At 45.4% G+C, this 20,776-nt stretch overlaps 1 protein-coding gene across 1 annotated transcript in view; it reads right to left on the reverse strand.

Annotated features, from left to right (window-relative positions):
* The window catches only part of LOC119413685 (lysyl oxidase homolog 2B-like), a 268,771-nt gene that overhangs the window by 229,302 nt on the left and 18,693 nt on the right, over window positions 1–20,776 (reverse strand). Inside the window, exons 3-6 of the mRNA XM_037680740.1 lie at window positions 10,146–10,159; window positions 9,531–9,561; window positions 5,552–5,569; window positions 3,424–3,470 (exon numbers count right to left, since the gene is read on the reverse strand). Of these exons, the coding sequence (XP_037536668.1) occupies window positions 3,424–3,470; window positions 5,552–5,569; window positions 9,531–9,561; window positions 10,146–10,159 (110 nt within the window). The remainder of the gene's footprint in view (window positions 1–3,423; window positions 3,471–5,551; window positions 5,570–9,530; window positions 9,562–10,145; window positions 10,160–20,776) is intronic.

The raw sequence follows: 20,776 nt of genomic DNA on the forward strand, positions 1-20,776 counted from the left end.
AAAAAAACGAAGTCCAGATGACATGATTCAACCTTTTTTGTTGTTATATACCTGGATGACTGAGAAAACAAACTTTGTGTTTTTGGAACAACAACAACAAAAAAAAAACTCAATGTTTTTTCTACAGAGGAAACATTCCTTTCATGGTTGTTTTTCTACAAACATTAAGAGCAGGGCTATTCAACAAAACTGCTCAGTAGGGTTGGGCATCCTTTAAAATTGAACTATACTGGTTCCCATTCCGATTCCTCATTTCGATTCCGGTTCCTATCGATTCTGATTCTTTTTAGAGGCAGGGTTCAAAAAAGTTTACATGGTTTTAATGAGCCAGAGTTCTTTTGGATGAAATAGTTTGAACTTCTCTTTGAATTTTTATTCTATGAACTTTTTACTTTTTATTTACTTTACTATGAATTTCTCACATGGCTATTTTCAATCAGTATATAAATATCAAACCTAAGAATTTTAATATACCATACCACTTTATTTATAAAGCACTTAAAACAGCTACAAGGCCAACCAAAGTGCTGTACAGAGAAAACAACAAGTAACACACAAAGCAAAATACAAACTGAGGTAAATCAGAATATAGACATAAAAATGATGCAGATAATGACGACAAACCAGTGTGGAGCATACAGGATCAAAACACAGATCATCTGGTGTTGAAAGCTACTGAATAGTAGTAAGTTTTTAAACAGGACTTGAAAACCGAGAGGGAGGGGGCTTGTCTGACAAACAGAGGTAACTCATTCCAGCGTCTTGGTCCTACTACTGAGAAGGCCCTGTCACCTCTGCGCTTAAGACGAGTTCCTGGAACTGTGAGGAGCAACTGATCCGCTGACCTCAGGGAGCGTGGTGGGACATACGGTTGTAGCAAATCAGAGAGATGGGGGGGACACTGTTCAGTGATTTGTAGACATACATGAGTATTTTGAACTGGATTCGAAAGTGAACCGGTTACCAGTGCAGTGAGGCCAAAATTGGTGTAATGTGCTCTCTTTTGCCTGTACTGGTTAAAAATCGGGCTGCTGCATTCTGGACCAGTTGTAGTCGTGCAATGGAGGTCTGACTGATACCAAACAGGAGCAAATTGCAGTAATCAAGCCTAGATGTAATGAATGCATGTATTACTGTCTCCAGGTTAATTTTGGACAATATGGGCTTCAGGTTAGACAGCCGCCTCCGTTGGAAGAAGCATGATTTAACAATCATGTTTACATGATTGTTAAGCTTCAGGGAAGGGTCCATTATCACGCCCAGATTAGTGACTCTTTGTTTTTCTGACAGGGTTAGAGCGGAGAGGTCGATGCAGTGGTTTGTGATCGTGTCGTTGGGAGGGAACAACATGACTTCAGACTTCTTTTCATTGAAACTCAAGAAATTTAAAGCCATCTAGTCCCTGATGTCAGCCAGGCAGTCGAGCAGAGGTTGAATAGAGCATGTACCATTGTGTCTTAGGGGGAAGTAAATTTGACAGTCATTGGCATAGAAGTGGAAGGGCATGTTGCGTTTCCGGAAAATAGCACTAAGCGGTAGCAGGTATAAAGAGAATAGGAGGGGACCCAGGATGGACCCCTGCGGAACCCCCCATTTAAGCTCTGCCTCTGCGGAACTAAAATCCTTGATAGAGACACAAAAGGATTTGTCAACGAGGTAAGATCTGAACCAATTGAGGGCTGATCCTGTGACGCCCACCCACTGCACCAACCTAGCAATGAGGATCTCATGGTCGATGGTGTCAAAGGCGGCTGTGAGGTCCAACAGGACAAGCAGCACAGAATCACCGGTATCTGTGAATCTGAAGATGTCGTTAAAGACCTTCAGCAGGGCAGTTTCAGTGCTATGGACAGGTTTAAAGCCAGATTGGAATAGCTCTAAGATGGCGTGATCCTCCAGGAAGCACTTCAACTGGGACTCGACTATTTTCTCCAGTACTTTAGAAACAAATGGGAGTTTGGAGACAGGCCGGTAGTTGGAAACGACTGAGGGGTCAACGTTTGTTTTTTCAGGAGAGGCTGGACGGCAGCATGTTTAAAGGATTTTGGCACCACGCCAGTGGATAAACTACTGTTTACTATGTCAAGAATGGACGGACCTAGAGTTGGAAACACCTCCTTTAGTAGTCGAGGTGGGACCACATCAAAGGGGGAGCCAGAAGGTTTCAAGCTGCGCATGACCTGCTCTAGAGAAGATAGAGTGATGGGTTCAAAATGGTCAAAAGGAGCTACAGATTGAGGTGGGATGGATGAGTCATGAGTTGGAGGGGAAATGAGAGCCCGGGTGGTTGCAATTTTTTCCAAAAAGATATATATATATATATATATATATATATATATATATATATATATATCAGAATCAGAATCAGTTTATTATTGCCATGTCAATGAACGAGGTTCACAAACTAGGAATTTGCTTCGACATAAGGTGCGAATAGTAATAAAGTAAAATAAAGTAAAAATAAAGTAAAAATGAAGTAAAAATGAGAACATTACATAAGACATAAGACCTGTGTACACCCACAAATAAAGTAAAATTAAAAACATAACATAACCATATGTACACCCATACAATAGAAAACAATAAAAAAGCTTAGATGTTCAGAGTACAGATGGACTATTCAATTATAATACAGATGTAATGTGACCAAAGCAGAAATTATGAGGTAGCATTATGAGTGTTCAGGAGTCCAACAGCAGAGGGGAAGAAACTGTTCTTATGGCGGGAGGTTCTGGTCCGAATGAACCGAAGCCTCCTGCCTGAGGGGAGTGGTTCAAACAGTCCGTGTGCAGGGTGAGCAGGGTCAGCTGTGATCCGACCTGCTCGCCTCACAGTCCTGGAGACGTACAGGTCGTGGAGGGATGGAAGGCTGCAGCCGATCACCTTCTCAGCTGAGTGCACAACGCGCTACAGTCTGAGTCTGTCCCTGGCAGTGGCCCCGGCGTACCGCACCGTGATGGAGGAGCTGAGGATGGACTCGATGATGGCCGTGTAGAACTGCACCATCAGCTTGTCGGCAGCTTGGCCTTCTTCAGCTGTCGCAGGAAGTACAGTCTCTGCTGGGCCTTCTTGAGGGAGCTGATGGTCGGCTCCCACTTGAGGTCCTGGGTGATGGTGGTGCCGAGGAACCGATAAGAGTTTGCAGTGGTGATGGGGGTATCATTACAGGTGAGGGGGGCAGAGGGGCTGTGGCTTTCCTGAAATCCACAATCATCTCCACTGTCTTCTGGGCATTGAGTTCCAGGTTGTTGCTACTGCACCAGGTCACCAGCCGGTCCACCTCCCTCCTGTATGCAGACTCATCACCGTCTGAGATGAGCCCGATGAGGGTGGTGTCATCTGCAAACTTAATAAGTTTCACAGAGTCATGGCTGGAGGTGCAGCAGTTGGTGTACAGGGAGAAAAGCAGGGGGGAAAGCACACAGCCCTGTGGAGATCCTGTGCTTACAGTCCGAGTGTCCGAGACAGCTCTCCCCAGCCGCATGCACTGACTCCGGTCTGTCAGGAAGTCTGTGATCCACCTGCAGGTGGAGTCAGGTACATGGAGCAGGGAGAGCTTGTCTTGGAGCAGAGCAGGGAGGATGGTGTTAAATGCGGAGCTGAAGTCCACAAACAGGATCCTGGCGTAGGTTCCTGGGGAGTCCAGGTGCTGCAGGATGAAGTGAAGAGCCAGGTTTATTGCGTCATCTACCTACCTGTTGGCCCTGTAGGCAAACTGCAGGGGGTCCAGGAGGGGGTTGGTGACGGACTTGAGGTGAGATGAAACCAAGCGTTCAAAGGTTTTCATGACTACAGACGTGAGAGCTACAGGTCTGTAGTCATTTGGTCCTGTGACACGTGGCTTCTTGGGGACAGGGACGATGATGGAGGACTTGAAACAGACTGGGACGTGGCATGACTCCAGAGAAGAGTTGAAGATCCCTGTGAAGACAGAAGCCAACTCTCCAGCACAATGTCTCAGCGTGGAGGGTGACACAAGGTCTGGGCCTGCAGCCTTATGTGTATTCAGTCTTTTAAAAAGCCTCCTTACTTCATCCTCTTGTACAGAGATAGCAGGGGGTTGTCGGGGGCAGTCCCAAGTGGTTAAACCAGTTGGGCTGGGGTTGGTGTGGAGGATGGAGGAATGTGAGTCCATGACTTCAAAGCGTGAATAGAAGTCGTTCAGATCATTTGCCAGTTTGAGATTGGCTGTAGAATGAGGTGCTCTGGGCTTGTAGTTAGTTATCTCTTTCAGCCCCCTCCAGACAGAGGCAGAGTCGTTTGCAGGGAACTGTTGTTCCAGCCGTGTATTGTACTTGGATTTAGCCTTCGACACCTCTCTGCTAAATCCATACTTCGCACGTCTGTAGTTGTCTCTGTCCCCCTCTCTGAAAGCAGCCTCCTTCTGCTGACGAAGCTGTCTTAGTTTGGATGTGAACCAGGGTTTATCATTATTGAAAATGACTCTGGAGCATGATGGGATGATGCTGTCCTCACAGAAATGTATATATGACGTCACAGTGTTTGTGTATTCGTCTAGACTGTCTGTAGAAGCCCTGAACAGGTCCCAGTCTGTGGTGTCCAAACACGTGCGTAGCTCCTCCACAGCTTCACTGGTCCACTTTTTGGATGTCTTCACCACAGGTTTTGAGAGCTTCAGTCTCTGTCTGTATGCAGGTATGAGGTGAATCATCTCATGATCTGAGAGACCCAGGGCAGCACGAGGCACAGCACGATAAGCACCGCTCACTGTGGTGTAACAGTGATCCAGCGTGTTTCCTTCTCTTTTCGGGCATTTAATAAATTGTTTATATTTAGGTAGTTCATGCCTGAGGTTTGCTTTGTTAAAATCTCCAAGGATGATAACAAGGGAGTCCGGAAACGTTCGCTCTACACTCGTGATCTGGTCCGCGAGCGCGCGCTCAGCCTCGTGCACGTCCGCGCACGGTGGGATGTAAACAGCGGCCAGAATAAATGAAGTAAACTCACGTGGAGAGTAGAACAGTTTGCAGTTTATGAAGAGATATTCCAGAGAAGGAGAGCAGTGCTGGGAGATCATTGTCACGTCGGAGCACCAGGCGTTGTTGATAAAGAAAGAAACTCCTCTGCCTTTCTTCTTTCCTCCGGAAAGTTCCCGCTGTCTGTCAGCGCGGAGGAGCTGGAAACCCTCGAGATGGAGTGCGGAGTCCGGGGTCTGCTCGTTGAGCCATGTCTCCGTGAAGCACAGCACACAGGAGGAGGAAAAATCGCTGTTCCTTCTCATCAGCAGCGCTATCTCGTCCATTTTATTGTAGAGGGAACGGATGTTGGAGAGAAATATCCCAGGTAAAGGCGTGCGTGTACCGCGCCTCCGGAGACGCACGAGCGCTCCAGCTCTTCTGCCCCTCCTGCGAAGTCTCACTCTTTTGGCCAAAAAGTGCACAAGTTCTGCAGCAGGCACTAAAAAAACTGGAGTAATGTCCTCATGGGTTGTAATTCTGATGTTTAGTAGCTCCTCGCGAGTGTAGGAGCATGCAGACACATGATTAAAGCACAAAAACAGAAAAAACAGAGCGCACCAGAATGCCAGGGCGACAGTACATGGCGCCATCTTGGATCATCATATATATAAAATATAAATGTTATGAATTTTCTTTTCACAGGGGTACACTTCCATAAGAGAGCTTTATTTTTGAAAACCTCATGAAAACACATTTTCACATGCTCAGTGTCTGATGCTGCAACTATGTTACTGAGCTCTGATGGGCTAAACTGCTGCAGAATATCAAATAAAAATGAAAAACTTGTACAATCCAGTTCAGATTAGCAGCAGGTACTGTATAAAATCAGAAGCATGCTGAACAGGTAGTGTCTCCTGCAGTGGAGAACACATATTTGCTGGGTGCAGAACAAGCTTAAACACATAAATATGAGAAAGAAAGATCTGACAGCAAAGGATGTCTTGTGTTGGTTCCACCAGCAGCAGCATAGTCCTCAGACATACTATCCCGTGGAATTTCCTGGTACATCAGCTCTCTCTCCACTTGTTACTTGATGGACATTGAGCTCTGCTTTGACATTACTGTATATTATGTGCCTCTTCCTCAGCCAAAAGCTCCTTCGGTGGAGACTTTCTGGATAGTTTGCTAAACAAAAAACAGGTTTATCAGTATCATCACTAAAAAGGGATCATTAAAGGCACAATCATAAAGATTGAGAACCTATATAATTTCAGCTGTCATACACCTAAACTCTCCTCCTCATCCTCCACTCCTTCATTCTCAGGCCTTTCCTCAGACTGCATGGTGACCCTACATCTGGACCTTTTCCAAGATGGCGGCGTGCATGGTTGCAGCGGCTCAAAGCTCTCCCTTTCAATGCTTTTTAATGTTATTTTTGTACGTCCTTTTTTCTTGTGTTTGCATTGCCGAGTTTGCAAACATCAACTACGGACGCCAGACCCTTTTGGACATCAGTGAGCAGCACCAAATACCTGTTTCGAGTGACTTTCATGACACGTACAACATCCCAGACGACATAGCGAGATCACCGGGCTCTCCGTGGATTGTTATCGGGCCTGGGAGGCGACGCAGATGGAGAAGGGAGAGGAAGCAGAAGCGAGGCTGCAGGTCTGGCGTTATGCTAAGGCTAAAATCACAACCTCACAAGCCACCTCTACTGAGCCTTTATCTCTCCAATGCCAGATCCCTGGTGCATAAAATTGATTACTTGGAATTACAACTCGCTGGAAATCGCTATGTTCATGACTGCTGTGTTCTGATTATCACCAAAACCTGGCTTCACCCCGGGATTCCCAATGCTAGCATACAGCTAGCAGGCTGCTCTCTGCTACGCTGGGACAGGACTGCGGACTCCGGTAAGAGCAGAGGTGGGGGGCTCTGTATTTACGTGCATGAGAACTGGTGTAACAAAGGGACAATTATAGACAATCACTGTTCCCCAGACCTTGAGTACATGTCTGTGAGATGCCGAAATTTTTTTCTACCGAGAGAGCTAACAGTTGTGATAATTACTGCTGTGTATATACCACCCGATGCTCATGTAAATACGGTGCTCTCTCTCCTGCTGAACACCATAAATGAACAGCAGCGGGCTCACCCCAACGGTGTTTATATAATTGCAGGAGATTTCAATAGGGCTAATCTGAAGACTGTACTCCCAAAATTCTACCAACATGTCAAGTGTTCTACTAGAGGGGAGAACACTGGATCATGTTTACTCGAACATTAAACATGCATACAGAGCCATACCCCTCCCCCACATCGGGCAGTCAGAGCATCTTTCCCTCTTGCTCCCCCCAGCTTACAGCCCCTCAGATGCAGAGCGAGGCCTATAACAAAAACTGTTACAAACTGGCCTAGTAATGCACTCGATGAACTACAGGACTGTTTTGAACAAACTAACTGGGACTTATTTGAACATCAGGAGATGGAAACATACACAGGAACGGTACTGGACTACATCAAGTTCTGCATCGGAAATGTGACTATGGTCAAAAACATTCAGGTTTACCCCAACCAGAAACCCTGGATGACCAGCCAGGTCTGCACACTCCTCAGAGCCCGTGATGCTGCCTTCAGGTCAGGTGACAGAGCTCTGTACCGAGCTGCTCGAGCCAACCTGAATAAGGGAATAAAAACTGAAAAGGCTGACCATAAAAGGAGTATAGAGTCCCATCTGTCCAGTAACAACTCACGGGAGGTGTGGAAGGGCATAAAAAACATCACAAACTATAGAGGCTGTGAGGTGACAACAGGAGACCTTAGTGCATCACTAGAAGAGGAGCTAAACTGCTTCATTGCACGCTTTGATGCACCACAGCAGCACTCATCTGATCCTGCCCTGCCCCCACCCAGTTACTGCACCACTCTACTCACTGTACAGGAGCATGATGTTAGATGTTCGCTCCAATCAGTGAACACCAGGAAAGCTACTGGCCCATATGGAGTACCTGGCAGGGTGCTCAAAGCATGTGCCCTCCAGCTCACCCCCACCTTCACCAGAATTTTCAGTCTCTCCCTGGTCCAGGCAGTCATCCCTCCCTGCTTAAAATCTGCAACTATCATCCCAGTGCCAAAAACGCCTACCATCGCCAGCTTGAATGATTACCTGATGGCTCTCACTCCAGCAATCATGAAGTGCTTCAAGAGACTGGTTCTCCAGCACATCAAGGACTATCTCCCTCTGAACTTTGACCCCTACCAGTTTGCATATCGCACCAACAGGTTCACAGAGGATGCTATTGCAGTAGCTCTCCACACCTGAGCCATCTGGAACAACAGCACAGCTATGTTTGAATGCTCTTTGTGGATTACAACTCGGTCTTTAATACAATCTTTCTGGACATTCTTATAAATATATTGGACAATCTCGGCCTCCCCACCCCCATTCCTAACCAATTGGCCCCAGTCTGTAAGACTTGGTCCCCACCTCTCCTCCACTCGTACACTGAGCACTCGCTCCCCACAGGGCTGTGTGCTGAGCCCCCTGCTGTACTGTCTCTACACCCATGACTGCAGCCCGGCCCACAACAACAACGTCATCGTCAAGTTCGCTGATGAGACCACAGTTGTCGGACTAATCTCTAAGGGAGATGAGACATTTTCCAGACAGGAGGTCCTGGAGCTAGCAACCTGGTGCTCAGAGAAAAATCTGGCTGTGAATATCAAAAAACCAAGGCGGTAATTATTGATTTCAGGAAGCACAGCACCAACCTAGCCCCCCTTTACATCAATGGCGAGGATGTGGAGAGGGTTCACACTTTCCGATTTCTTGGTGTCCATATCTCTGCTGACCTTAACTGGAAAGAGAACACCACAATGGTCATCAAGAAGGCTCAGCAGAGACTACACTTCTTAAGAGTACTTAAGAAGCACAACCTGAACACCAGATTGCTGTTGACCTTCTATCACTTGTCCATCGAGAGCCTGCTGACATACTGTATTTCAGTATGGTACGGCAGCTGCACCCTGGCTGACAGGGAGAGGCTTTAGAGAGTAGTCAAGACAGCACAAAAGATAATTGGCTGCCCTCTCCCCTCCCTGATGGACATTTACACATCACGCTGCCTCAACAGAGCAGAAAGCATAATCAAGGACTGTTCACACCTGGGTTTTGAACCGTTTGACTTTTTACCTTCAAGGAAGTGCTACAGGTGCATCAGAACAAGAACAAACAGATTCAAGAACAGTTTTTTTTCCAGAAAGCCATCACCACATTGAACTCACACATGCATTGATTTAATAATCTAACCTCCCAAACCCCTGGACTTCTATTGTGCAATACTACTGACATTTCATAATCTTAGTCACCTTAACTACCTCACTAATATCCATACTGTGCAATATAATTGTGAAATACTTGTATTTTTTACTTTCATAGTGCTATTATATCTATATTGCGTTACATTTATCATTTTAATGTGTTTTTCTTAAGCATGTTTTTGCACTTAAAAAAGGAGTGGCTCTTAATTTCATTGTACTTGCATATAATGACAATAAAGGCATTCTGATTCTGACTCTGAGACTGCATGGTGACCCCATCATCTCCACATTCTTCCTCTGTTGACTACAAAGAACATTACTAGCATTTAGATTTCAGATTTTAATAGCTGAAAAGGACAGTTGTGCATGAATGACTTTCCGCTTGCTCATTCAGCTTTCTTTGGATCTGGTCCCAGGCAGACACCGTCATCCATCTTCAGTTTAAAGTGGAATTCATGAATCCATGGACTTGGCACTCTGACCCTAGTTTACCAAAGCTGGCTCTTGGAACATGGAATGTGACATCTCTGGCGGGAAAGGGGCCTGAGCTTGTGTGTGAGGTTGGAAGGTACCAACTAGATATAGTTGGACTCACCTCGATACACAGCATGGGCTCTAGAACCAATCTCCTTGAGAGGAGCTGGACTTTATTCCACTCTGGAGTTTCCCATGGTGAGTGGCACCAAGCTAATGTGGGTCTACTCTTAGCACCCCCCCCACCCCACCCCCGACTTGGTGCTTGTTTGTTGGAGTTTTCTCCAGTAGATGAGAGGGTGGCTTCCCTGTGCCTTATAGTGGGGGCGCGGGCTCTGACTGTTGTTTGTGCCTACATGTAGGGGTGGACTGAGACAATAATCTGGCCGGAAATTTGATACCATCCCAGGCCACCACCACCCGATTAACGCAAACCACAAAGACTGAGTTAAGTGCACTTTGAACACCATATGACGCCATATGTGTACTTGTTTAGCAACATAGCGGTCAATGGCATCAGAAGCATTTGTAATGTGATGGAGGGACATGCTGGGGGAGGAGGGTGTCTGAGGATCCTCCCTCAGAAAATTTTTAATAAAGTAGATGCCATTTCCTGCATTCTGTTGTATTTTAACAGGTTGTCTAGTTTTACCTACACAAGTAAACACTTGATTCAATAACTATTTGAGTTAATGTCACAACAAGAAGTAGCCTGACCAACAGCTCTCCTTGTGTGAATAGAGCACGCTCCGCTTCTCTCACACATCCTACCCAGTCTAAGAAACTTAGTGTAGCCTAAGTTAACTTTTAGAAAATAAAATCACTAGCCAGTATGAAAATATAAGAATAATCAATCCTTCTTACAAATGGCCTAGTATAAAGCAATATAATTATCATCCATCATGTTTATTAGTAGCTTAAAATACATAATTAAAACTCCAGTAGTGGGCTAAGTCTACTGTAACATTACCCAGTTGTAAGGTCAAGAGACAAACATGCAGCATTAACACAGTATGAACAACATTCAGGAAGTGTTTCTATAAGAACATTATCAAATATTTTACATGAACGGTAAGATCGCTCCGCCCACGAGGAAATGTAACCCAGGGTGAGCTAACCTCGGACAAACAAACAAAAATAGCTGTAATGGTGGAGTGAAGCTCATAATGTTTAGTGAGGCATGTCTGCTTATCAGACAACATTAAGGCAAAGAAGACCGACAAAATATAAAATAAAAAATTCTAAGCTACTAATAGCTTCAAATAGTTATTGCAGTAGATGTTTTCATGCCGCAGAGTGACAAGTTGCACGCATACCACACAGTGAAATTTGGTATGTAAGTGTAAATTTTACATTACACAACCTATTAAACTCTTTGTATAAAATCAGTTCTGATCATACTGATCATAACAAACAAAGACTAAACTTATGCAACCAGATGTTACAACATATATCTACATATAAAACACACAAAACAAAACACAACTAGCTTTAAGCATTAACCTTAAATTCAACCTTTAAGTGTACAATGCAATTATGAAAAATAATGGAGGATTTACCTGAAGTTACCTTGTACAGATGAACATGTGGTACTTCCTGTTTATATTTGGGGGTTGGCTGCTGGCCTTTATCATCTTTTACATTTTCCCAAACTTTGTTTAGTTTTTGAAATGGAATAAACTGTATCCACACTCTCAACACTCAGGTGTCTGAATTACATGTCATAATTTCCTATCTATTCATTTTCACTAATTGATTATTTATATGTATTGGCTATGTTCATATAACAAACATGTTCTTAATCTCAACTGGACTTTACCTGGTAGAATAAAGGTTAAATACAATAATTTAATACAAAAATTTCAATGTTCAGATAATTTATAAGTGGAGTTTATGAAGGGTACACAAAATCTGAATTCCTGGACATTTCAGCATTAAACTTTTTTTTTCCAGATCCTATTTGTTAACCAAATTCTAAAATTTGCAATAGCTTTGGTAATTTTTTTTTTTTTTTGATGGCCTCCCATCTCCCCTTACAGCCATCCTCTCCACACCATTATTATGAAATATTTATTCTAGTGATTATCTAGTGTAGTTTTTTTTGTTGTTGTTGTTGTTGTTTTTTAATAGGATAGAAAGAAAGAAAAGACAAAGTAAGCCTCCAAAATATAAAAAATATACACAAAGAGAGCACACGGCAAAACACCCGGCCACTGTGTTCACCTGCAAAGAACATGACAAAACACAGCAACAAAATACATATGTATAAAGAACTTAAAATATTCATGGCTTTGTAGTAAGTTTCCATAAATATATATACCCATACCTACGCCTATATACATACATACATAGACATGAATATACATTCATATACATATCTATAATTCTACATATAAAGCCTACATAAGCATCCCTGCATCTATTTGTGTGTGGTTGTGAGCATGCATAAGTGTATAAGGCTTCTCTAATAGAACATTTAATAGTAACTGTGAAGCAGCAGAGATCCGACCCCCAAGACCAGAGGCAGACGAAAAAGGGGGGACCAGAGCCCAAGACCCCAGGAGGGACCCCGACCACGGAGCCCCCAGGGCCACCAACACAGGACGAACCACTCACCCACCCCCCAGATCGGACCACAGGGGAGAACCGGAAGATCCCCACCATCGACCACATACAGTGACCCCCCGGGGCCAACAGCGACAAACTCATAGGCATCTTTGGTTAAAAATTAACACATTGTTCTAGTAAGTTTTGGCCCACTTAGGTCCCTCAAAGTGGAACTAACCTCATTAAGCTAGCTGTACTGATAGGCTATAGAGTTTTCACTTTCACCACTAGTGTTTCTGTCTTACCTGCTTTCTTGAACAAACATTAATTTATTGCACTTTGCTGCATCAGCGGTCAGTTTCTCTTTTTCATCCTCTCTCTCTGCTCCACCTTTTCTTTTTGGCTATCTTTCTCGCTACAAGCTATATTACCGGAGAAACGATGGATGTACAGAGATGTGCGCATCGTGCACGAATGTGCAAGTCATGCACAAGTTGCGTGTGCGCGCAACCTGTTAAGTCTCCAGTATAGTCGGGCGTACGTTAGTCAGTGGAGGTCCGCGGATACCGGATTAGAGTCGAAGTGGACACCCACAGAGCATGTCCGTGCAAAGCTCAATTTTTATGACCGTGTACACAAACTCAGTGTTGCACAATAAACTGCCCGGTGACGGACTGTCTTGTATGCAACACCAATGTATAGACCCCCTCACCCCCTGATCTTGTTTATTGACCTTTTCTTTTGTTTTTTTTTCCAAAAAGCAAGCTATCTCTTCCTCCTCCTCTATTGATGCCAGGACTTAAATGGTGAGAAATGAGGGAATTTGTCACGAGCTTATTAAAACCAGATCTAGCATGGCTGCGGGAGGGTCTGGAGGTTTCCTGGTGGGCTGGTCTGATGTGTGGGCTGCAGGGCCAACGCTCCCTGTTTTTTTTTAAAGAACTTTTTATTAACAACATATAAACACAGAACACCGCTGCGGCTGGGGCTGCCATCCATCCATACATTATCTTTACCCGCTTATTCCATTTTGGGTCACGGGGGTCGCCGGTGCCCATGTCCATCAATCACTGTGCGAGGGGCGGGGTACACCCTGGATGGGTCGCAAGTCCATCACAGGGCCTGAGTTGAGAGTTTAATAAAAGGTTGTTTTTCTGACTATTTAACCTGTGATATAAAGAGTTTTTGGTGCATGTTGTTGTGAGTCACCCGAGAGGCCTGAGGAGGAGGCTTGGCCTGCCCCCTCTCGCACGCTATCTCGAGGTTCTCACGCTCTTGCGCTATCTCGAGGTTTTTCACAGACTTTAAGTCCAGGTGGGCATGTTTTGTTTACTGGGAGATTTTCCCACGTGATACAGAGAGTATAAAAGTGTAACACTCAGAATAAGAGTTGGAGTCTGCTGGTGATCTTGATCCGATGCCCAGCCAATTGATGTTACCTTCCCACTTGGACTGAGGGCTCCCCAGTCGGTGTCACGGTGAGGGGCTTTACATCAATGTTTGATTTGTACTGAATGTACTTGTGCTTTGCTTCGTTGTATCTGTGGCGGTTTCATAAATGACACTTATTATTCTAGCAGAAACAGCCTGTGAGTGTTTATTCATTGCTCCGATCATTCCCCAAACCTGTACTTTGTTTAAGATATTTTCATAAAACATTTTCTGGCATCACGAACAGGATACCGGAGGGGAGACTGAGCAATGTTTAAAACAAAAAAGGAAAAAGAGATTAAAGTTGAGAAAAAGTTGTACCAGGATGGGAAGAAGCCCCATTCCAGTTGTTAGCGTTGTGTTTGAGAGGTGGAGGGGGGCACCCCAAGCCTTGTAACGATTCTCTGAAAGCAGATAGTCCGGGTGATGTTTTGACCGCTTTGCGGGCAATAGACAGGGCTACAGTGTCACATGCGAGGTCAGAAAGAAAGCACCAGTGAGTGTGTGCGACTGCTTGGAAAATACTGCATGAGGAGAATCAGGTAAAAATAACACAAGCATTGAATCAGAAGCAGGCGCTCGAGGAGGCACGAGCTGAACAGAATGACTGAATGACTGATGTGGCTTTTGTTGAATCAGAAGCAGACGCTCAAGGAGGCGTGAGCTGAACAGAATGACTGATGTGGCTTTTGTTGCTCATTTGGGAACTGGATGGGATCCGTCGAGTTGGGACGGTAACATCTGGGGAGACGAGGAGGTTGCTTACTTGTCTAAAATTTATAAACAGCAGACTGCACAACCCACAGATGCTTGGGTAGCTAGGCTGTTGGATAAAGGTGGAGGTCAGGTAGGAGTGAATTCAACGTATCGACAGGGAGTCAGAGCTTTGCAAGACTCGAGACCTTTGTTTGAAGTTTATGCAGAGGCAGTCCGACAGATGTTTCCTGGAGCATCGGATTGGCCTGATTTACAGGGGCATTGGGTGACCTTAGGGGAATGTGTGCAGAGATTGGTTCGACTGTGTGTAAGGAATGTGCTGGCTGTGCATTTGGTAGTAGATTATCAAGTGCATGTTGTTCCAATGACTGATGTTCGAAGCCGAGTGTTGAAACTGGGTGCACTCGGAGATTGGAACACAGAGAGAGCTGAAAACCGTGAAAAAACATTTAGTCAACCCATGGGTTGTGGGCCGAGAAGGGACGGCCGGAATAACATGCAGGGACCTACTCGTTCTGCTTTCTGGAGGGCATTAATACAGACAGGAGTGCCTCCAGCTGAGATGGATGGTGTGTCAACAGAAGAGCTGAGGGCTAGATGCCATTATTTGGATTAAAAGGGCCAAAAGTAGAAGGTCCAGATGTTGACATCAACCTTCTAAAAGTTGATATTTAAAGTAAAAGTTCAGCTCTTTTCAAGAGGGGTTCTGTGGAAAAAGTTATGAACAAGTAATATCTTACCTGCTACACATAGGCTTTAGAACAACCTCAGTTTGGAGAAACTGATGAGCTAAATAGTCTGAGTGGGGCCAAGACCAAAAGAAGGTTGATTTTGAAGGGAATAATTTTCAAAATTAGTCAGAAAACCAAAGGGTGGAATAATAAAATGTTGTTTTTCTGACTATTTAACCTGTGATATAAAGAGTTTTTGGTGCATTTTGTTGTTAGTCACCCGAGAGGCCTGAGGAGGAGGCTTGGCCCGCCCCCTCCCGCACGCTATCTCGAGGTTCTCACGCTCTCACGCTATCTCAAGGTTTTTAAGCTTCTCACGCTCTCACGCTATCTCGAGGTTTTTCACAGACTTTAAGTCCAGGTGGGCATGTTTTGTTTACTGGAAGATGTTCCCACGTGATACAGAGAGTATAAAAGTGTAACACTCAGAATAAGAGTTGGAATCTGCTGGTGATCTTGATCCGATGACCAGCCAATTGATGTTACCTTCCCACTTGGACTGAGGGCTCCCCAGTCAGTGTCATGGTGAGGGGCTTTACATCAATGTTTGATTTGTACTGAATGTACTTCTGCTTTGCTTCGCTGTATCTGTGGCGGTTTAATAAATTACACTTATTATTCTAGCAGAAACAGCCTGTGAGTGTTTATTCATTGCTCCGATCATTCCCCGAACCTGTATTTTGTTTAAGATAATTTCATAAAACAGGGCCACATAGAGACAATTGAGACAAACAACCATTCACTCTCTCACTCACACCTAGGACAATTTAGAGTTCCCAATCAGCCTAACATGCATATTTTTGGTCTGTGGGAGGAAACCGGAGTACCCGGAGAAAACCCACGCATGCACGGACAGAACATGCAAACTCCATCCAGAAAGGCCCATGGACCGGGGTTTGAACCAAGGACCTGCTCGCTGAGAGGCAGCAGCTCTACCAGTTGTGCCACCGTGCTGCACTGGGGCTGCCAGCTCTCTCTCTCTTTTTTTTTTTTGCTACTTGTCAATCAATACGGTGTCAACAAATGACCAATCAGCGACCTCAATTTGTCCTGAAGGTAAACACCCCTTGTCTGCAGAGCTGATCTGCAGTCGCTCAAGGCGGACGCTCAAGTATGAAGTCACAACCGTCCATGAACAGTGTGCGTCGAGTCCGTGCGGAAAAAGATCTGTGCGAGTATCCTGGAGCCTTTAGTATCTGCTCTGCTCAGTCTGCTGTGACAAACAGCCTCAAAGAGAAGAGGGGCGGGGGAGCTTCAGTGAGAGCTGAGTCAGCCTGGAGTGGCAAGAGGTTTGTTTATTTAAAATAACCGAGTGTGACTCGAACCGAACTGTTAAGATATTTTCAATCCAGACTGGTCTTATGATTTTGATCTGCTCAGAGACGGAATTATAATGAAATTATGACCCGGTTCTGACTGGGTTAAACTGGGCCAGCAAACTCTTAAGAGAGTCTCCCTGATGATTCAATATCTCACGGAATAGAGTTTAATCTGATTGCCACATCACGTAGAAAGGCTTTGGAGCACCGTCTCATATTTCCTAACACGTCAGTACCCATAAGATCCCTGAGATCACACTTAGCCACGCCACCTCATACACTGGTTGAGCTCCCCTTTCTGCGAAGGAAGAGCCTAGGACCCTATAAAGAAGGTAGAGACGTGGGCTGGAGGGGGTTTCCGGATCCGGTGGCCCGCAGCCAGCTCCCGTCTGTAACAGAACTATTAGTCCATTAACTCAGCGGGTATATGAGCAGGCCAGTCCACTGGGAAATGTCCCAGTGCTCCCGATGGCCAGTCCATCCTTGCCTATATGCTAAATGGCAGTTCAGAGTATCCGGCCTTCTTGGAGTCCTTGGCGGGGGTGCTGGAAGGTGCGCCAGCTGGGGACTCCTTTATTATGCTGGGGGACTTTAATGCCCACATGGGTAACAACAGTGTGACCTGGAGGAGTGTGATTTGGGAGGAACGGCCTCTCTGATCTGAACCTGAGCGATGTTTTTTTGTTGGACTTCTGTGCTAGTCATAGTTTGTTCATCACAAACACCATGTTCGAACATAAGGGTGTCCATAAGTGCACTTGGCACCAGGACTTAGTAAGTCGTAGATCGCTGATTGACTTTGTAGTCGTGTCATCTGATTTGTGGCCATTTGTTTTGGACACTTGGGTGAAGAGAGGAGCTGAGCTGTCAACTGATCACCACCTGGTAGTGAGTTGGATCAGATGGCGGGTGAAGATGCCGGACAGACCCGGTAGACCCAAACATGTAGTAAGTTTGCTATGAACGCCTGGCAGAAGAACCCATCAGAAAGATCTTCAACTCACACCTCCGGGAGAGCTTTAACTGCATCCCAACTGAGGTGGGGGACATTGAGTCTGAGTGGACCATGTTCCGTGCCTCACTTGTTGAAGTGGCTGCCTTGAGCTGTGGCCAAAAGGTTGTCAGTATTTCTTGCGGTGGCCATCCCAGAACTCGGTGGTGGACACCCCAGGTTAGAGAGGCTGTCAAGCTGAAGAAGGAGTCCTATAGGTCCTTATTGGCTGGTGGGACTCTGAAGGCAGCTGAGGAGTACCGGAGGGCCAAGTGGTCCATAGCCTTGGCTGTTGCTGAGACATAAGCTCAGACATGGAAATAGTTCAGTTAGGCCTGGGATAGAGACTCTCAGTCAGTTCCAAGGAAATTCTGGCAAACCATCAGTCAGCTGAGGAGGGGAAAGCAACTTATTACTAACACTGTGTTCAGTGAAGGTGGGTTGCTGTTGACCTCATCTAGTGATGTCGTCGGGAAGTGGAAGGAACACGTCTCAGACTTTCTCAATCCCACCAGCACGTCTTCCATGGAGGAAGCTGAGTTGGGAGACTTTGGGGTTGTTCTGTCCATAACCATAGCTGAGGTCGCTGAGAAAGTTCCACAGTGCCAGGGCTCCTGGGGTGGATGAGCTTCACCCTGATTTCCAGCTCTGGGTGTTGTGGGGCTGTCTTGGTTGTCACACCTTTGCAACATTGCATGGAAATGGGGGGGGGGGGGGGGGTGCCACTGGACTGGCAGACCCTTCTTCAAAAAAGGTGACTGGAGGGTGTGTTCCAATTACAGGGACATCACTCCCCTTAGCCTCCCTGGTAAAGTCTATTTGGGAGTACTAGAGAAGCAAGTCCGATCGCTGGTCGAACCTCAGATCCTAGAGGAACAATGTGGGTTCCATCCTGGCTGTGGAACACTAGACAAGCTCTTTACCCTCACTAGGGTACTCAAGGGGTCACAAGAGTGTGTCCATCCAGTGAACATGTGTTTTGTAGACTGTGCTTGCTCAGGATGGGAGACTGCAATGAAGCTAAGATTCAACTTGTCTGCTGGATTCCTTAGATAGAGAACTTTACTAATTGGCTTTTATGTATGTGAATGTTTCTGTAAAGTTGTAAAGTGCCTTGAGACAACTTTGTTGTGATTTGGCGCTATATAAATAAACTGAATTTAATTGAATTAGAGAAGGCTTTTGACTGTGTTCCTCGAGGTACCCTGTGTGTGTGTGTGTGGGGGGGGGGGGGGGGGGGGGGGGGGGGGGGGGGGGGGGGGCTCCGTGAGTATGGGATTGGTGGCCCATTGCTATGGGCTGTTTGGTCCCTATACAAACGATGCTAGAGTATAGTTCACATTGCCGGTAGTAAGTAGGACCCCTTCAGGGTGGTAGTTGGACTCCACCAGCGCTGCCTGTTGTCACTGATTCTGTTCATTACTTTTATGCACATAATTACTCAGTGTAGCCAGGGGCCAGAGGGATTCCAGTCCGGTGGCCTCAGGATTCCATCTTTGCTCTTTTCAGATGATGTGGTCTTGTTGGCATCATTGTGCCATGATCTTCAGCTCTCACTGGAGCGGTTCACAGCCGAGTGTTAAGCAGCTAGAATGAAAATAAGCATCTCCAAATCTGAGGCCATGGTCCTCAGTCGGAAACGAGTGGATTGCTCTCTTCGGGTTGAGGGTGAGTTTCTGCCTCAAGTGGAGGAGTTCAAGTACCTCAGGGTTTTGTTCTCGAGTGAGGGAAGAATGGAATGTGAGGTTGAAAGACAGATTGGTGCAGTGTCTGCAGTATTCTGGACTCTGTACCAGTTTGTTGTGGTGAAGATGGAGGTGAGCTGTAAGGCAAAGCTCTTTGTTTACCGGTCAGTCTACATTCCTATCCTCACCTATGGTTATGAACTCTGGGTAGTGACTGAAAGAATGAGATAGCGAATACAGGCAGTTGAACTGAGTTTTCTACACAGGGTAGCTGGACTCTCCCTTAGAGATAGGGTGAGGAGTTCAGTTGTCCGGGAGGGAATCAGAATAGAACCACTGCTCCTCCACATTGAGAGGAGCCAGTTGATATGGTTTGGGCATCTGTTAGGGATGCTTCCTGGGCGCCTTCCTAGGGAGGTGCTTGATGTAAGTCCGATTGGAAGGAGACCCCGAGGAAGACCCAGGACATGCTGGACTGACTACATCGCTCAGATGGCCTCAGAACACCTTGGAATCCTCCCAGAAGAGCTGGAAGAGGAGGCTATGGAAAGATATGTCTGGACCTCCCTGCTCAAGCTGCTGCCCCCGCGACCCGAATTCAGACCAAGCGGAAGATAATGGATGGATGGATGGAAAATAGATGCAACCTTTTCACAATATATGCTGTAACCATTCTGTGGCACTCTTCAATTAGTTGCACCAACATTTTTCTCTTGGACGCTATGGTGAACCAAGTAGCCCATCATTCAACCTTTATTAATACAGGTTAGTCTCATTTAGCCTCGAGGACTAATTTACAAGAGACCTGAGAGACATTATAGTCTGATGAACTGCATGGCTAACATTTTAAGCAATTTCAGGTTGTTTCTCTTGTACGAAAAAATACATGAACTAACGTTAGTATGGTGTTTGCATTTGAGTTGACCTACCGCTTTAAGTCAAGTACAATTTGTTAGCTGCTTTAAGGTTGGTTTAAGGTTCTGAGTGCAGTGTGGTGATAAGCTGAGGGTCAGATCCAGAGGAGGAGGCAACGGAGATAAGCCAGCACAGCACTTAAAGAGAGGGCACTCTGTTACTTCTACACCATGAACCCGGAGGTGCTGGTCGTGCACCCTCCTTTGCACGATATAAAATTATTGCAAGTGTTGCACTGAGTCGACTGGTTTTCTTTCAGTCGGCAGACTGTGCTGTGTATTGAAAGTAGGAATCGAAAATTTAAAAAATTGAACGACTCCGGGAGAATCTGAGTGTTAGTCCTGGTTTCAATTGATTTTTGAGACTTGATGCCCAACCCTACCGCTCAGGGAGCCACAGTTTCTGAAAGCCAGCAGCTCAGGGGCCTGACATCCAGCAATTAAAGTAATTATGTAAATAAACCAAGTATTAAAATTATCGGTTACCTTTTAAATGTGTTTGCTTTATTGCATTGAATCATAAATGCAATAAACAGAACCCCAAACACAGAACCCCCCCCACCCCACCAAAAAAAAACGTTTTTTTTGACTCAACCATTCATGAGTTCATAGATATATGAACACACACACACACACACACACACACACACACACACACACACACACACATACACACACATATATATATATATATATATATATATATATATATATATATATATATA

Source organism: Nematolebias whitei, chromosome 8, assembly GCF_014905685.2.
Source record: "Nematolebias whitei isolate Nwh7 chromosome 8, NemWhi1, whole genome shotgun sequence".
In the NCBI taxonomy this organism is placed as follows: domain Eukaryota; kingdom Metazoa; phylum Chordata; class Actinopteri; order Cyprinodontiformes; family Rivulidae; genus Nematolebias; species Nematolebias whitei.